The 19,484-nt window shown below is 42.6% G+C and overlaps 1 protein-coding gene across 4 annotated transcripts in view; it reads left to right on the top strand.

Annotated features, from left to right (window-relative positions):
• rbms3 (RNA binding motif, single stranded interacting protein) overlaps positions 1 to 19,484 on the top strand; it is a 1,271,925-nt gene that overhangs the window by 461,387 nt on the left and 791,054 nt on the right. For all 4 annotated transcript variants that reach the window (XM_068002709.1, XM_068002716.1, XM_068002698.1 and 1 more), the window contains exon 4: positions 16,293 to 16,469. In XM_068002709.1, the coding sequence (XP_067858810.1) occupies positions 16,293 to 16,469 (177 nt within the window). The remainder of the gene's footprint in view (positions 1 to 16,292; positions 16,470 to 19,484) is intronic.

Here is a 19,484-nt window from a genome sequence, read left to right as displayed (position 1 = left end):
GGGCACAGCGCATGCAAGGATATGATTGAACCAGCCTGGTAACGTATGCAACTGGCCAGGAGGAAAGGATGTTACTGAATCAGGCAAGATTGATCTGGGCTAGGTCAAGCATTTTATTTTATTCGGTCTGCAAAATATAAGCCAGAGCAGTTGACGTTAGACACGTCCTAGGTATATGGTTTTCCAGTTGTGAGTCAGCTGTACACCTGAGGTTTGCCTCATGCCAAGAACATTAACATGATTAAAATTGACAAGTTGCATCCTTCAAGGCAGGTCACAGAGGAAAGCCAATGCATGCTTTCATTTGAATTCACTGCCAGGTTATTGCTGCTGCCACTGATATTCATGTGTTATTACTAGAGAGCGAGAGAAATGTCATACCAAAGCCAGAATTCATTCACTTGAGGACTGAGATCCCAATTCTTGGGCAGAGGGTATTTCCTACTGAATTTGGAAGAGTTGGTAGGTCTGCATTCTAATCAAAATATAAATAGATGTCGAAATTCAAATACTTGCCATAAAACTTCCCTCACCAACGAAAAAACAAATACGGATTTCTCACCAGAATGCTGTGAAATACCTTGGGGGTAATTTTAACCTCCAAGAACGGGTGGGTTGGGGGTGAGTGCACAGTAAAAATAATTGATTTTTGGAGTGGGACCGCATCCCGGCTCTAACACGCCCACTTCCGGGTTTAACCCAGGCGTGTGTGGATGCGCTCACAACAGAAGTTCCGTCCCCACTTAAGGCTGGCGGGTCGATACTTAAAGGGACAATGTACATTATTACGATAGTTAAGGCACTTAATTTTTTGTATGTTAGAAATATCAAACAAATTTAACCATCACTTCTGATTCCTGTCAGGTGAAAGCAGGTGGGAAGGGCCAGATCCACGAGGTGAATGCCTTTATTGCACTGCTTGTGGGCGCGGAGGTGCAGGAGTGCTTCGTCCATGCCCAACAAGCTCACCTGCCGTGATTGGACCCCCGCAATCGGTCGATCCTCCCCCCCAATGGTGGACCCCTACTACGAGTGGATACCCCTCCCCCACCAATGCTGCCCTCCCCACCGATGTTGGACCCCCTCCCCACCGATGCTGGAACACCCCCCCCCCCCCCAACCGGTGCTGGACGCTCCTAACTTCTCCAAGGCCCACCCGATATCGTCCATGCCCCCCCCACCACCCCCACCCATCTGATTTTTTCCATGGCCCACGATCGATCTCTCCCTCCCTCCCCCCTCTCCAATTCAGCCTGTCAATCCGGCTGCCTGGCGCGTGGGAAATCCGGAAGCACAAATACTTGCCTTCAATTGAGTTGTGATTATAAGAACATTGGAAATAGGAGCAGGAGTAGGCCATACGGCACCTTGAGCCTGCTTCGCCATTCAATAAGATCATGGCTGATCTTCTACCTCAACTCCACTTTCCTGCCCAATCCCCATATCCCTTGATTCCCTTAGTGTCCGAATATCCATCGATCTCAGTTTTGAATATACTCAACGACTGAGCATCCACAGCCCTCTGGGGTAGAGAATTCCAAAGATTCACAACCCTCTGAGTGAAGAAATTTTTCCTCATCTTGGTCCTAAGTGACTGACCCCTTATCTTGAGACTATGACCCCTAGTTCTAGACTCTCCAGCCACGGGAAACAACTTCTCAGCATCTACCCTGTCAAGCCCTTTAAGAATGTTGTATGTTTCAATGAGATTACCTCTGATTCTTCTAAACTCCAGAGAATATAGGCCCATTCTACTCAACCTCTCCTCATAGGACAACCCTCTCATCCCAGGAATTAATCTAGTGAACCTTTGTTGCACCCTTTCTAAGTCAAGTATATCCTTCCTTAGGTAAGGAGACCAAAACTATACACAGTACTCCAGGTGTGGTCTCACCAGAGCCCGATATAATTGCAGCAAGACTTCCTTACTCTTATACTCCAACCTCCTTGCAATAAAGGCCAACATACCATTTGCCTTCCTAATTGCTTGCTGTACCTGCATGTTAACTTTCTGTGATTCGTGTACAAGGCCACCCAAATCCCTCTGACTACAAACATTTCTTAGTCTGTCATCTTTTAAAAAAAATTCTGCTTTTCTATTCTTCCTACCAAAGCGGATAATTTCACATTTCCCCACATTAGACTCCATCTGCCTCCCGCCCACTCACTTAACCTGTCTATATTCCTTTGCAGTCTCTTTGCGTCCTCCTCACAGCTTACTTTCCCACCTAGCTTTGTATCGTCAGCAAACTTGGATACATTACATTCAGGCCCCTCATCTAATTCATTGATATATATTGTAAACAGCAGATTGCAACACACTCGTTTGGCTTCGGGGTTCCCCCATGCGACTATCTACGGATGCACTAGGTTCCGGGCTTCGAGCTAAAATCATGCCCCTTGTGTCCCTACCATTAGGAGAGTGTTTTAAAAATTTGCCCGCGTCCTTTGTGGAATTTTCAGGTCAACTCTCTGCTGTCACACCATGGGTCCACCATTGGGTTGGCGGTAGATTTCTTTTCACATTTAACTTTTATCCTTTTCTTGACTCTTTTCCCCACCATGCTGCTTGCCACTAAAATCTGAGCGCTGTGTTCAGAAACCTTTAACTGTGCACATACACTGTCTTAGAGTTGGAATCTGCATCCACGTGTGTAAGATAAAGTTTAACCACAGTAGAGAATGGTTTGTATCACACATAAGGCTGTTCTGTGCCACTCTACACTGGAGAAGAAAGGTCTCCATAGGCTTGTGATTACAATCCTTAAATAGGAGAGTATGAGATCCCTGCAAAATGTAAGAGTATTGCTTGACATGTATAAGTTCTTATTTTCAAGCTACCTTCACAACAACAACAACTTCCATTTATGTAGCGCCTTTAACATAGTAAAACGCCCCAAGGCACTTCACAGGAGCCACATAAGGAGTTATTAGGACAGGTGACCAAAAGCTAGGCCAAAGAGGTACGTTTTAAGACTCGTGACTAAGGTGAAGTCAGGGGATAGATAGTAGAATGGATAGCAAATTGGCTATCAAATGGAAAAGTGGGAAGTAGTGTTCCACAGGGATCGGTGCTGGGACCACAGTAGCTCACAATTTACATTAACGATTTGGACTCGGGAAGCGGAAGTACAATTTCAAAATTTGCAGATGACACAAACTTGTGGGGTGTAGTTCATGGAAAGGAAGAATGTGACAAAATACAAAAAGACATCAATAAACTTGCAGAATGTGCATGTAATTGGCAAATTAATTTCAACATAGCTAAGTGTGAGGTGGTGCATTTTGGCAGGAAGAATAAGAAGGCCACATACTGCTTGGATAATAAGAGTCTAAATGGAGCAGAGGAGCAAAGGGATCTGAGGGTACAGATACACATATCACTAAAAGTAGCAATGCAGGCAAACAAAGCACTGGGGTTCATTTCAAGAGGGATAGAATTGAAAAGCAGAGAAGTTATGTTAAACTTGTATCGAACCTTGGTTAGACCACACTTGGAGTACTATGCATTTATAAAAAGGATATAGAGCCATTGGAGAAGGTGTAAAAAGGATTCACAAGGATGATACCAGAACTGAGAGGTTTGACTTATCAGGAAAGATTGAACAGACTGGAGCTCTTTTCTCTAGAAAAGAGAAGGCTGAGCGGTGACCTGATAGAGGTCTTTAAGATAATGAAAGGGTTTGATAGGGTAGAGGTAGAGAAAATGTTTCCACTTGTGAAGGAGTCCAAAACTAGAGGTAGTTAGAAAACTATAAGTATAAGATAGTCAGTAATAAATCCAATATGAACTCAGGAGAAATTTCTTTACCCAAAGAGTGGTAAGAACGTGGAATGCGGTATCACATAGGGTGGTTGAGGCAAATAGTATAGATGAGTTTAAGGGGAAGCTAGATAAGCACATGAGGGAGAAAGGAATAGAAGGGTATGCTGATAGGATTAGATGAAGGGGGGTAGGAGGAGGCTCGTGTGGAACATAAACATTGGCATAGACCAGTTGGGCCGAATGGCCTGTTTCTCTTGCTGTAGACTCGATGTAAGGAGCGTCTTAAACAAAAGGTTAAACAAGAGATGCTATTTCTCTCAGGGAGGTGGATCACAGGCCAAGTGAATCAAATCTGAGAGAGGAACACCAAACTGCAGCATATTTATCGAACGTTTCATGCTGTTTCCTGGTAGGTCTAGGATGATTTTGATTTGTCCCTATTCTACCCAAAATAGATTCTTCAGACCACTAGCGATCTGAGTTCTGTTAGAGTCTGCTCTTCAAAAAGGCTGGATCATTAATGATGTAATTTGTGGACAGATTGTACCAGAAATAGGCAATGTAAATGGTTTACAAATGACACTTTAAACAGGGCATTAGATAATAATTCTTTAATTTCAGGGTATTGGGAAGTAAGCTCGAGAAAGTCAATGGAGAACTCTGTCTGTAATCAATTCTCTTATCCTAATCTACAGGGCATTAATCAGAACAATTAAGTTGGTTCTCATTCTCAATTTAACCAATTCATCATAAAAGGTTATCGTACACACTCCTACTGAGATGGAACCTCAGCCTGGCACTGAATGGCTGCACGTTCACAGACAAGCCAATAGGCAGCTTTTCAGCCAGCAGCATTTTAACCAATGTGTCAACTTGGCAGCGTTTTACAAGAAAAATAAGCCCTTTTTTTCCTGGAATTGGAGTTTGCCGTTATCAACCAATCAGATTGATTGGATGGTGAGACTGAAACTATTAGAAGCAATAGGCAATTATTTTCTCCTACTGTTAATTGCACAAGAACTTGAGGCAAAAACATTTTCCAGATGAGCTGGTGAATTTTGATGAATTGCAATTCCAAGTGTGTTTATTTAGTGTTTTCCCCAAAGAACTTATAGATAACAAGTAAGCTGCTAAAATGCAGTTTCAAAAAAAAATTCATTGGATTTCCTCAAAGGAAATTTGCTGGAGCATGCCACACAATTGATTTATGTGAGGATTTATTTTCTTCAAAACTCCTTGCAGACACGTTTTTGAGATAAGCAGGATGTTCCTGCTCAAATACGTTAACTGGGTTATTTGAGCATTCCTGTCACTGTATTTGCAGAATTGACAGGATTTAGAAATAAAATAAGAGGTGGGATTATGTAAGAAGAAGAACACTGAGTTTCAATTTCCTGACAAATATATGCCAAGAAATCCTTAATACCCTTGCTAGGAACCATTTGGGGTTTACCTCCTACTGTAGACCTAGGAGTGGATGATGCCTTGGTTGGCTGGTCAAATGGTCCTTGCACTAACCAGTTCGGATTAGATTTAAGTTGTAGTTCATTAGGATACCTACAAGCTACTGAATAACTAAATCTTTCTTGCCTGACCACTCTCTGAGGCTGAACCTGACTGTTTGCAACCTCAGTGTCCTATTTGACCCTGAGCTGAGCTTCAGACCCCATATCCTCTCCATCACCAGGATTGCCTACTTCCATCTCCGTAATATCGCCCGTCTCTGTCCCTGTTCCATCCCATCTGCTGCTGAAACCCTCATCCATGCTTTTGTTATCTCCAGACTCAACTATTCCAATACTCTCCTGGCTGGCCCCCCATCTTCCACCCTCTGTAAACTTCAGCTCATCCAAAGTTTGTTGCCGATATCCTGACTCACACCTTGTCCCGTTCACCCATCACCCCTGTGCTCTCTGACCTACATTGGCTCCCGGTCCAGCAACGCCTCAAATTTAAAATTCTCATCCTTGTGTTCTAATACCTCCATGGCCTTGACCCTCCCTATCTCTGTAACCTGCTCCTAACAGCCCTCCGAGACCCCTGTGCTCCTCCAATTCGTGTATATTGTGCATCCCTGATTTCCTTCGTACCTCCGTTGGCGGCCGTGCATTCAGCTGCCTAGGCCCAAAGCTCTGGAATTCCCTCCCTAAACTTCTCCACCTCTCTACCCCTCTCTCTCTTCTCCTTTAAGACACTCCTTAAAACCTACTTCTTTGACCAAGCTTTTGGTCACCTGTTGTAATATATAGCATTAAAGGGGCTATATACATGCAAGTTGTTGAATCAAAGAAGATGTCAGACAACCAGTCGTGCACTATAAGACTGGTTTATTGGTTACAAAAAATCAGAGGGTCTGCCTACCTGTCTTCTGCCAATCAAACCTGATAAATATGGAGTGCTGTGACTGTCATCGAGTCATTGGGGCTTGGCTTTTCCCCCAGCAAGACAGACTTGGGCAAAGTGACATGTTTATGTTCCATCAAGTGTTCCACCCAAGGCCTGAGCTGAGATAAGGTCCCCACTAGTACAAAATATCTGTAATATAAACACAGTCCTTTCTGGGGTCATTACTTAAAACCTTTTATTGCTTTAATTGCTTTATGGCCTTTAGCTTAGAAGATTTTTATCGTCAAATTATCTGGGAACTTCTGTGACCAAATTAGCTGTGCTTGTGTTATGCAAAAGCCTTTTCCCAGCATTCAGTTCAACAGCTCAACTCCATTTTACGTAGTCATCTTTCAAGCTAAAACTCCATTTTAGATACATTTTAGGGCTTTTCCCCTACGAATCTTGAAGGCACCCTTTGGGCAATTAATGGGGCACAGTTCCTACAGTTGGAATGTTGATGAATTACACCAAGATCTTAATATTTAGAGATTTACTACAGATGTATGATGCAGAGAATTGTGGGTTAGTTGCAGTGCCCAGCTATGTTCTGTAACTTTCAAAGTGGATTTCAATTTGTTTGCATGCTTGCGGTGGAGGTCCCTTTGTTTCCATAAAGTAACCAGGGAAGAGAAGGTTGACATTAATAAGGGTATAATAGATTGGAAACCCCATACTGAAGGCAATCAGTCAGATTGACTTGGGAGCACAAAATTCAGCCCCCTATTCCTGCAAACCATGTTTTTTCTGTATTTTTATTGTTTTAGTGATTGCAGTGTGTAGTGGTTTTTATTTCCAGGACAAGAAAATAACATTTTAGACAAAGTCAAAAGAGCGAGACTGGCCGGAAAGTATTGTTGGTGATAATAGCAGATGAATGCTTAACCTGTCCAAATGTCCTTCTTCTGTCTGCTATTTTAATAGAGGACATTAGCCCATTAATTTTAAATAGGTTAACCCCTCTGTTAAAAGCAGACAGAAGAATGTCACGTGAACATGTTAAGCATTTGTCTGCTATTATCACCAAAAATAATTTCTGGTTTTGTGTGTTAGAAAATGTTTGAAATAAGCAGCAGGTTGATCAGCATCCAAGAGGAAAAGACAGGTTAATGTTTGGGTAGGACCGTTCAGAACTTGGTTCTATGCTTTTGTTTCAGTATGGCCTGGAATTTCCTGAAACAGTGGGCCGAATTCTGCTGGAAAAATAATGGCATGTTAACAACGCATGCCGTTATTAATGGGCAATTCGGCCAGCAAATTCAGGGGATGAGGAGATATGCCTTGAGTTGCGAATTTCCAGAACTTGCTGCTCCTCCGGTGGCTTCGCACAAGCGACATCTCACCCTTAGCCTCCCCATTATTTTTAAGTGCTTGCACATTAATTGCCCATTAAATTCGTTGCAGAATGTTAGGGCTGGTGATTAAGAGCATAAGTACCCTTTTAACCTGATTATTGTGAATGCACTACCAATCAACCTCTCTGGCCAGAAAGGGAACAGTTTAAATTGTTCAATCTCATTCCTGCATGTAGTAAATTCTTCTTAGAGATTTAAAAAATGTCAAATTTTAATTTAAAAAATTTTTTTTCTTACTTTTCCTTTCTGTCTCTTTTTTAACTTTCTCTTAATCCAATATTTCTTTCCCTCTCTTTATTTCTCTTTTTCTACCTGATTTGACTCAAATTCACCCTCCTCTATCGTTCTTCTGTCCCTTTCCCAATCCTTAAATTTCATTGGTTAAGGAGATACACTGTTGGTCTCCATTAACTAAGGTCCCAAATGCCCTGTTGCCCTGGCACTTCCAGCAAAGAAATTTCAAACTGAAGGGTGTCGGAAAAGTCGAACTAACGGTATACGTTGCACGATGCCCTGCTTCAGCAAGATTTGGCCCAATGTAACCAGGAAGTTATACCAAAATTTAGTTGCACCGAAATTTCCTGAGAATCTCATCAGCATATGCCAGAACTTAAAAAAAGCGTAAAACAAGTGGAAATCAGCAGAAATAAAGGGGGCTCAAGGAAAGAGCCAAATTTATGCTATATTCCTTCCTTAAGTCCCTCTTTATGCACGCAAGACATCAAACCATCATTTGAGCACATTTGGCACAGTGATAGATTGGAATAGAATCATAGAAGTTTACAACATGGAAACAGGCCCTTCGGCCCAACATGTCCATGTCGCCCAGTTTATACCACTAAGCTAGTCCCAATTGCCTGCACTTGGCCCATATCCCTCTATACCCATCTTACCCATGTAACTGTCCAAATGCTTTTTAAAAGACAAAATTGTACCCGCCTCTACTACTGCCTCTGGCAGCTCGTTCCAGACACTCACCACCCTTTGAGTGAAAAAATTGGCCCTCTGGACCCTTTTGTATCTCTCCCCTCTCACCTTAAATCTATGCCCCCTCGTTATAGACTCCCCTACATTTGGGAAAAGATTTTGACTATCTACCTTATCTATGGCCCTCATTATTTTATAGACTTCGATAAGATCACCCCTTAACCTCCTACTCTCCAGGGAAAAAAGTCCCAGTCTATCTAACCTCTCCCTATAAGTCAAACCATCAAGTCCCGGTAGCATCTTAGTAAATCTTTTCTGCACTCTTTCTAGTTTTTTTTTATTCGTTCACGGGATGTGGGCGTCGCTGGCAAGGCCAGCATTTATTGCCCATCCCTAATTGCCCTCGAGAAGGTGGTGGTGAGCCGCCTTCTTGAACCGCTGCAGTCCGTGTGGTGACGGTTCTCCCACAGTGCTGTTAGGAAGGGAGTTCCAGGATTTTGACCCAGCGACAATGAAGGAACGGCGATAATAATATCCTTTCTATTATAGGGTGACCAGGGTGACCAGAACTGTACACAGTATTCCAAGTGTGGCCTTACTAATGTCTTGTACAACTTCAACAAAACATCCCAACTCCTGTATTCAGTGTTCTGACCAATGAAACCAAGCATGCTGAATGCCTTCTTCACCACCCTATCCACCTGTGACTCCACTTTCAAGGAGCTATGAACCTGTACTCCTAGATCTCTTTGTTCTATAACTCTCCCCAACGCCCTACCATTAACGGAGTAGGTCCTGGCCCGATTCGATCTACCAAAATGCATCACCTCACATTTATCTAAATTAAATTCCATCTGCCATTCATCGGCCCACTGGCCCAATTTATCGAGATCCCGTTGCAATCCTAGATAACCTTCTTCACTGTCCACAATGCCACCAATCTTGGTGTCATCTTCAAACTTACTAACCATGCCTCCTAAATTCTCATCCAAATCATTAATATAAATAACAAATAACAGCGGACCCAGCACCGATCCCTGAGGCACACCGCTGGTCACAGGCCTCCAGTTTGAAAAACAACCCTCTACAACCACCCTCTGTCTTCTGTCGTCAATCCAATTTTGTATCCAATTGGCGACCTCATCTTGGATGCCGTGAGATTTAACCTTATGTAACAACCTACCATGCGGTACCTTGTCAGAGACTTTGCTAAAGTCCATGTAGACCACGTCTACTGCACAGCCCTCATCTATCTTCTTGGTTACCCCTTCAAAAAACTCAATCAAATTCGTGAGACATGATTTTCCACTCACAAAACCATGCTGACTGTTCCTAATCAGTCCCTGCCTCTCCAAATGCCTGTAGATCCTGTCCCTCAGAATACCCTCTAACAACTTACCCACTACAGATGTCAGGCTCACAGGTCTGTAGTTCCCAGGCTTTTCCCTCCCACCCTTCTTAAACAAAGGCACAACATTTGCTACCCTCCAATCTTCAGGCACCTCACCTGTAGCTGTCGATGATTCAAATATCTCTGCTAGGGGACCCGCAATTTCCTCCCTAACCTCCCATAATGTCCTGGGATACATTTCATCAGGTCCCGGAGATTCATCTACCTTGATGCGCGTTAAGACTTCCAGCCCTCCCTCTCTGTAATATGTACACTCCTCAAGACATCACTATTTATTTCCCCAAGTTCCCTAACATCCATGCCTTTCTCAACCGTAAATACCGATGTGAAATATTCATTTAGGATCTCACCCATCTCTTGTGGTTCCACACATAGATGACCTTGTTGATCCTTAAGAGGCCCTACTCTCTCCCTAGTTACTCTTTTGCCCTTTATGTATTTGTAGAAGCTCTTTGGATTCTCCTTTGCCTTATCTGCCAATGCAATCTCATGTCCCCTTTTTGCCCTCCTGATTTCCCTCTTAACTCTACTCCGGCAATCTCTATACTCTTCAAGGGATCCACTTGATCCCAGCTGCCTATGCATGTCATATGCCTCCTTCTTTTTGACTAGGGCCTCAATCTCCCGAGTCATCCAAGGTTCCCTACTTCTACCAGCCTTGCCCTTCACTTTATAAGGAATGTGCTTACCCTGAACCCTGGTTAACACACTTTTGAAAGCCTCCCACTTACCAGACGTCCCTTTGCCTGCCAACAGACTCTCCCAATCAACTTCTGAAAGTTCCTGTCTAATACAATCAAAATTGGCCTTTCCCCAATTTAGAATTTTAACTTTTGGGCCAGACCTATCATTCTCCATAGCTATCTTAAAACTAATGGAATTATGATCACTGGTCCCAAAGTGATCCCTCACTAACACTTCTGTCACCTGCCCTTCCTTATTTCCCAAGAGGAGGTCAAGTTTTGCCCCCTCTCTAGTCGGGCCATCCACATACTGAATGAGAAATTCCTCCTGAATACACTCAACAAATTTCTCTCCATCCAAGCCCCTAATGCTATGGCTGTCCCAGTCAATGTTGGTGAAATTGGACCCCGTTGCGCTCATTTTTTGGGCACAAAACATGGGTGAAGAGCACCATTTAAAACACTCGAAAAATGATTTTGGGTTCCTATTGCACCTAAAATTTTAGGATTAAATTATGAGCCCATTCAGAATCAGTGTAAATTCAGGAAATTCGCAGAGGTGCACTTTTGCACAGGGGCAGAGCTATGTTAATGAGAGGCAGAGGATTTTGGCGGAGGTTTCACGGAATCAATGTGAAAGATTTAAGAAATTCGGTGGTAGCATAAAAATAGGCATAAGTGACTTACGCCCAAATTTTCTTGATCTTTGCACTGGAAATCATGATTATGCTGTACCTACACCATTGTTTTGGTGCAAGTTTTCAGGAAATTCCGGGCCATTGACTCACCCTTATCCTTCCTGATGATAATTAAAATTAAAAGCTGCTTATTTAAAGCAGTTAAATTGGCATACCCTCAATTCATGTAATCCCGTGCCTGCCTCTGCGCTGCCAGGTAAACAGGAACGAGCATTGTGTGATAGTGAACCAGTTTTGTTTTTTGCATGTAGAATACACTGCTACTTAGTTTTGTTGTAGATAAGTTGTAAAAGATTTCATTTCACAAATTAACATGATGTATCTGGGGTCAGATTTATTGGACTTTATCAAGCTGTATTAATGTCCATAGAACTACGAATGACTATAACCCCTAGAGGAGAAATTATTTTTGGTTTAAAAGGCAAAATTAAAGTAGGCTCCAAAATGTCAGAAAATGAACTAAAGAAAGTGTCAAAATCTTCTAGTGATGTCTCCAGGTCCCCCAAGGAAATAAGTGTTGTGCCTTCATCACTCACATCTCCCTTCCATAAGTTACAAATCCACCCCTGGTGCAAACTACACTTTTCTGTACTTTAAAGTTTTTTTCTTTCTACTGTAGTAAAAGTGGTGGCATATTAGTCATAACTCTAGATTATGAAAAGTCCACGTCCCACTGCGCTTTCAGTCTAACTTCTCATCTTCACATGTCATAAGGCCTATATTTTGGGCTGTTTTTAGTCAGTCAGTTTTTGGGGGCTGTGCCAGCCTTTTTGAAATTGTTGGTCAGCTTTACCAGTTTTCTAAGTTGGAACCCATGTAAACAAGGTCATGCAAGGGCGGATTCAATCTTGTAGTTACTGGACTCTGACTGCTAGCTACAGTATAAACGCAATGTTGGGTTTGAGAAAACCCATTGAAATGCAAATTACTATATGAGCCATTAGAAGGAAAAGCCTTGAATGGCAAATGGGCTTTAATCTCTAACTGTAACCAAAGAAGATGAAAGCTGAGTAAGTGGGGAAGGAAAAGATCAAATTTCTTCTACGGCAGCCCTTTAAAAGTTGGTGTGTCTGCTCTTAATTCTTGAGATGAATGGATGGGAGCAGTGCTACATAGCCCAAAATCTAAACTGTAACCAATGTCATCAGGTAGGAACAAAAATGACATTTCAGTGTGAATGGAGAAGAGCTTCACTAACAAAACACTGCTTTCTACTGATATGCATTGTAATACTCATTCTTTCATTTTCAAGGCAACAAAATGTTCAATTCACAGTACTTCTGTCTAACTGTGCATCTGGAGAGTTTGTTTTATTGTTTGCAAATTCATAACATTTTTGGGGATGGCAGAAGCATTTTTTTTGTTTCTGTCTGTGTATGACCCCATCAGAATTTGACTGGGTTATTTCGCCCAGAAGATTCCTGCAGCCTCCCAATGCTTACAGACATTTCCTTTCCCTGAGATAGACCTGACACAAGATGTTGGTGAAGTTTGCTAAATTCTGACTTCTTGAACGGCAGGAGAGGAAATCTAACATACATAGGAAATTGTTTGTCCCCTTCTATCCCTCATGCAAACATGGAGTTGTTAAACAAAACAGAACACTGGAGCTGTGAGATGTTGGGGGAATTTTAAAGTTTTGTTTTCTTGGATTTTCACATTTTCAGTAGAAATAAAAGTATTGCTTCAAGGCTTGTGAGAAAGTGTGAAGATTGATGCTTGAGACTTTAGTATTTCCCAATTTTAACCTATGATGTGTGGGATTTAACCTGTTTGAGTTCTTTCTTGTTTATGCTTGCTCTCTTTGACAGTCAACTAATACAGTTACACTGACAATAAGCTCTATTCCTTGGTAACAAATGCATAAAGTTTTTTTGTCTCTATGCAAGGGGGACAGAGTTTATTGTAAACTGGGTTTAGTTCAGCAGCGGACATTGCTTGTCACTGAGATGTTCCAGTGTACGTATCCTGATGCGGGTTTAGTTTCTGTGTTTCCACTCTATCTTTAATGTTTTTGTTTTAATTGTGTGATATGTAACAGACCATCTGTAATTGTCAGGATTTCCCAGTGTACAGTGTTAAGCAGTGGGAGGGTTAAAACTCTCTGGGTGTAATTTTAACTTTTGGTAATGGTGTAAAACGGGCGATATCGGATTGGCCGCCCGTTATGCAATCCGTCCGATTTTACCTTCTATTGAAGTCAATGCAGAGGAGAATCGGATGGGTTGTATAACGGGCAGCCAATCCGATATTGCCCTTTTTACACCATCTCCGAAAGTTAAAATTACTGTCTCTATGTATAAGTAGGTATGTAATAGACAATCAGCTGGGTAAGTGATAAAGAAAAGAATTTTGTTATCTTGTTAAAACAATTGACATTTCTGGACAGCCTCCAACATGTTACATTACACTTAGCTTTAAAGTGGCAAAGTTCCACAATAGCAAACATTTAAAATACAAACTGAGGTGTTTGAGCTGAACTTTTGGACACTATTTCCTGGACTTATCTCTTCTGACTTCCTCCACCTAAATGTCAACAAAACTAAAACCGTTCTCTTTGGTTCTCACAAACACTCATACACGTCCGGCCTTGTCTCCATCGACCTCTCTGCTTGCCACCTCAATCTAAGACCAGAGTTGCGGAATCTCAGCATACTGCTCGACTCTGAGCTCAGCTTACTCTCCCACGTCTTATCCATTAGCAACACCGTTTTCTTTCACCTCCAAAACATTGCCTACTTTCACCCCACCTCTCCCCTTAGCTACACTTTTATTTCCACAGCACCATACTTATCCACATCCACCCCGCCACCCCCCTACCCCGTGCCAATTCCACCCCCCACGAGTCATCCAGACTGCTGCAGCCTGTGACCTTACCCACACAAAATGGCTACATTCTCAATCATGCCCATATTTGCCAACCTCTAAATAACTTTATGATGCTTAATCTTGCGTTGACAGCTATCATGGTGCCACCCCACCCTATCTCAGTGATCTCCGCTAGCTGTCTGCCCCTGCATGCATTCTGTGTTCCTCTGACTTCAGCTTACTCCAAGTGCTCTGCTCCACCATTGGCGGCTGCTTCTTCAGCCTCCATGCCTCGGCCTTTTGGAACTCTCTCAACCTTGTCACCTCCCGCCATGCTTTCAAAAGCTACCTAAAGACCCTTGTCTTTGTGCTTTCAACCCCTTTTCTCCCCAAGCCCTCTCTTCCATTTCCTCCTCATTTCATTGTCCACTATTCCTGTCCACCACTCTATAAAGTTCTCCAAGACATTCCTTTGTATGTAAGGAGTACTATAACAATGTAACGTGCTACTGCTGATGCTCCTCTTGTGTCATTTTAGCTGTGCTCTTTACAAGAAGCAACAACTCTTTATTGCAAGGTTCAGCAGCCCAGTGAGAGGTTTCATAGAATAGAATCTTAGAACCTCGCAGCACAGAAGGAGGCCATTCCATGCCGGCTCTTTGGTAGAGCTCCCAATTAGTCCCACTCACCTGCTGTTTCCACATAGTCCTGCAAATTTTTCCTTTTCAATTATATATCCAATTCCCTTTTGAAAGTTATTATTGAATTTGCTTCCACCACCCTTTCAGGCAGTGCATTCCAGATCATTACAACTCGCTGCCTAAAAAAAATTCTCCTCATCTCCCCCTTGGTTTTACTGCTAATTATCTTAAATCTATGTCTTCTGGTTACCAACTTTCCTGCCAGTGGAAACAGTTTCTCCCTTTTTACTCTATCAAAACCCTTCATGTGACAGATGATGACTTGATTTATGGTCTCCTCCAGAGCTCAACTACCTTTCAAGGTTGAGGAAAATTAAACACACCTAATTCTTGGCAGATGGAGTATTGTAATCAATTCTGGGCACCACACTTTAGGAAGGATGTTAAGGCCTTAGAGAAAGTGCAGAAGAGATTTACTAGAATGGTACCAGAGATGAGGGACTTCAGTTACGTGGAGAGACTGGAGAAGGTGGGGTTGTTCTCCTTAGAACAGGGAAAGTTAAGAGGCGATTTGATAGAGGTGTTCAAAATCATGAACGGTTTTGATAGAGTAAATAAGGAGATGATCAAATGCTCCAGGGCCATAGTGCTTCCTGTGCGACTTGGTCTGGAGAGGAATGTTGTCTCTGGAAGACAATAAATTAGACCTGCACCATAAGGATGGTTAAATATTACTGACTTTTGCTTTATTAACTCTGGAGATTGGGCAGTATTTAAGTAGAGGAGATGAAATGGACGGCGTAATGTCCACGATGGGATAGATTGCACTCATCACTCGTATAGCAGTTTTTGTATTCCCAGAGATGTGACCTTCTCCAGCAGTGGTATAAAAAAAACAGAAAACTGGGAAGTGGATCAATAATTCTGATGCCCAGTCCTTTTCCTGAGGCTAGTTTGTGACAGTTTACACCGAGAGACAGGGAACCATTGGAAAACCAGGCAGTATCTCACCTGTTCTGCTACTGTCAGGTGCAAAATGACACAAGACCACTTCTGGGAAAATCATACCCATGGACTAGATAAATCTGCTGAAATTCTGTATATGATGCTGAACAAAACTTGAGCTCGTAGTTGATGTTAAAACTTTTGGAAAGCTCTAGCAACATGACCTGGTATCTCCAAGGCTACAGTAATGGGCTTCACAGCTGGAGGATTGAGAGTTCTGGTATCATTCTGTAGTTGCATTCAGAATCATGAGGTTGAGCATAAGGAGCATGCAGTTATATAAGTGCCCCTTTACCAGAGCACAGTACAATCTTAGTGTAAGAGACACCTTTCAGTACTGTATTTGTCTCTTACCAGGTTGCAGTGTGCATGGGGTTCCCATTGCCGAATTTTCACAATGAAAAAATGCTGAGAATTAATTTTGAAAATGTTTCTTTTAATGAATGATTACAAAATATAGTGCTGAGAAACATTAACTTATTAAAACTGTCTTGAATTAAAATTGTTAGCTTGTAATACTAGTCATGGAACAATTGACCACATTGGGTAGTAAATCATATTTTATATCTGCTGCACCAATTGTTATTTACAGCTGTAATTTTATTTACCCTAGCAGCCAGGCCCTGCAGTGAGAACATACCAGAACAGTAAGGCAAGGGTCACCATGAGCCCTGGCTTTACCCCACAGTGGAGCAACAACCAATCTGCCTGGAACAGTTACGCCTACCCCAGGGCTAGCGTTCACTATCAGTCCCATGCGAGTTACAGCTACTGCCCTGGGCATCCTGCCGTAAGTACACCACTAATGTGCAGTATCTTATTAATAGTAACTGAGTGCTTTATTGCTATGATTAAAATACAGGCATTAGAAATGTAGTAAGGAAATATGTTGGCCTTCCTTTATTGGCAAAGACTAAAGTAAGGAAGGTTTGGATAATAATGGATATTACTTTTGAATTAGAGTTTGGTACGGTGGAGCAATTTAGTAGAGGAACATTGATTCTCAGCAGTCTTGAGAAACCAGGTTAAAAGCAATCGAGCAGCAGGTCCACCACTAGATGCTGCTACTGTTCTTTGTGAGTGCTGTCATCTGTGTCATGTTTAAGAATTCCCAGCTCGCAATTGGTCTTTTATCAAAATGTTTCTCTGTTGCATTTCCTATGTATACTGGCAGCCTTAAAATTCCTGTGACAGCTTTGAGCCCTAACAATTACAGAGTATCCTGAGGAGATCTAAAGGGTCTATTTGTATTGAAACTGTAAATGCTTATACAAAGAAGACGTTTCTAATTTCATTACAAAGAGTGGCAGAAAAGACTGTGCATTTTACAAAAAACATTGATAGGTGCACTTACTGATGCATAAATAGCTATTGGTGCAACAATATGGTTAATTTTTAAAAAATTGTTTATCGGGTATTAAACCTGCATGGTTTACAGAAAGACTGAAATTGCTTCCAAGCCTGCGTCTGAAATCATGCCGGGTCTTGCTAAGCCAATTGGAGCAACTTATATAGGAGATGTGTTGCAATCTGGGCCAAATCATGATTACCTTAAAGGGATCATTGTGCATTGGAACTTTTGTGTTTGTGGAAAATTTTGGGGGAGAAGTGTAAATGAAATGAGAGACAATGACAGTCACATCTCTCTCTTCGAACTCCCTGTCATCCTTCGCTTCCAGGGGATACTGGATGCAAAGATTAGCCTTTGGGCTTTTGAGCGTGTTGCTTTGTTACTGTTATTGGTAATATATATACACGCATGTTTTGTCAAATTTTAAATGCTATTTGCAAAAAAATTGCAGATCTATCATGGCATTGCTCATGATGATTGAAGGTTCTGCTGTTACATGGGTGGGGGAGCACATGGCCTGGCGTGCATGGCCTCTGACAACATTTGGAAAGAGGTTTGTGGGAGATATGCTTAGAGACTGTGAAGTAAGTGTTTTTTGGTTGATACTTGAAAAATAATATTATCCTTACTCGCTGTGACAGATGAATAAAGAGATTGTTCCCTCATATACCATAGTTACATAAATCTTTACATGTAACATAAGGCAAAGAAGACTCATACAATGTGGCTGCAAAAACAACAACAACTTGCATTTATATAGCTCCTTTAACATAGGAAAACATCCTAAGGCACTCCGTAGAAGTATAGATGGACAAAAATTGATGCCGAGCTAAAAAAGGAGATATTAGGAGGGGTGACGAAAAGGTTGGTCAAAAAGGTAGCTTTTCAGGAGCATCTTAAAGGACAAGAGAGAGGTGAGAAGCGGAGAGGATTATGGAAGGAATTGTGAGCTTAGGGCCTAGTCTGCTGAAGGCACGGCGCCAGTAGGGCGAAGGAAGTGGGGGATGCATGAGGCCAGATTTGAAGGAACACAGAGTTCTTGGAGGGTTGGAGGTCTGTAGGTCAGCAAATACAGAGATGACGGGTGAGCGGATCTTGGTGCTGGTTAGGATACAGCCAGTAGATTTTTGGATGAGCTCAAGGTTATGAAGGGTGGAACATGGGAGTCCGACCAGGAGATAATTGGAATAGTCAAGTCTGGCAGTAACAAAAGCATGAATGAGGGTTTCAGCACCAAATTGGCTGACGCAGGGGCAGGGGCTGACTGTGATGTTTTGGAGGGTGAAGTAGGCAATCTTAGTAATGGAGAGGATATGGGCTCGGAAGCTCAGTTCAGGGTCAAATAGCAGGTTCAAATTTTCCCTAAACTTTTGAAGTTTGGGCCCTAATCTTCAATAACTTCAATCATCCAAACAACATTGAACCAGTAATATTGTTAGGATGTTTTCCTATGTTGTTTAAACCCATCTGGTTCACTAATGTACTTTAGGAAAGGAAACCTGCCATCCTTACCCGGTCTGGCCTTTATGTGACTCTAGACCCACAGCAATGTGGTTGATTCTTAATCGCCCTCTGAAATGGCCTAGCAACCCACTCAGCTGTACAATCTCGCTACAAAAGGTCATAATAAGAATAAAACCGGACGGACCACCCGGCATCATACCACTAGGCACCTGACACGAACAAGGCAAACCAAGCCAAATCGACCCTGCAAAGTCTTCCTCACTAACATCTGGGGACTTGTGCCAAAATTGGGAGAGCTGTCCCACAGGTCAGTCGAGTAACAGCCTGACATAGCTATACTCACAGAATCACACCTTTCAGCCAATGTCCCAGACTCATCCATCAACATCCCTGGGTATGTCCTGTCCCACCGGCAGGACAGACCGACCAGAGGTAGCGGTACAGTGATACAGTCAGGAGGGAGTGGCCCTGGGACTCCTCAACATTGACTCTGGACCCCATGAAATCTCATGGCATCAGGTCAAACATGGGCAAGGAAACCTTCTGCTGATTACCACCTACCACCCTCCCTCAGCTGATGAATCAGTCCTCCTCCATGTTGAACACCACTTGGAGGAAGCACGGAGGGTAGCAAGGGCACAGAATGTACTCTGGGTGGGGGACTTCAATGTCCATCACCAAGAGTGGCTTGGCAGCACCACTATTGACCAAGCTGGCCGAGTCCTGAAGGACATAGCTGCCAGAGTGGGCCTGCGGCAGGTGGTGAGAGAACCAACACAAGGGAAAAACCTACTTGACCTCGTTCTCACCAATCTACCTGTCGCAAATGCATCTTTCCATGACAGTATTGGTAGGAGTGACCACCGCACAGTCCTTGTGGAGACAAAGCCCCGTCTTCACACTGAAGACACCATCCAACGTGTTGTGTGGCACAACCATCATGCTAAATGGGATAGATTCAGAACAGATCTAGCAGCTCAAAACTGGGCA

The sequence above is a fragment of the Heptranchias perlo genome, chromosome 2 (genome assembly GCF_035084215.1).
Source record: "Heptranchias perlo isolate sHepPer1 chromosome 2, sHepPer1.hap1, whole genome shotgun sequence".
NCBI classification, from domain to species: domain Eukaryota; kingdom Metazoa; phylum Chordata; class Chondrichthyes; order Hexanchiformes; family Hexanchidae; genus Heptranchias; species Heptranchias perlo.
This window is presented reverse-complemented; position numbering and strand designations above follow the sequence as displayed.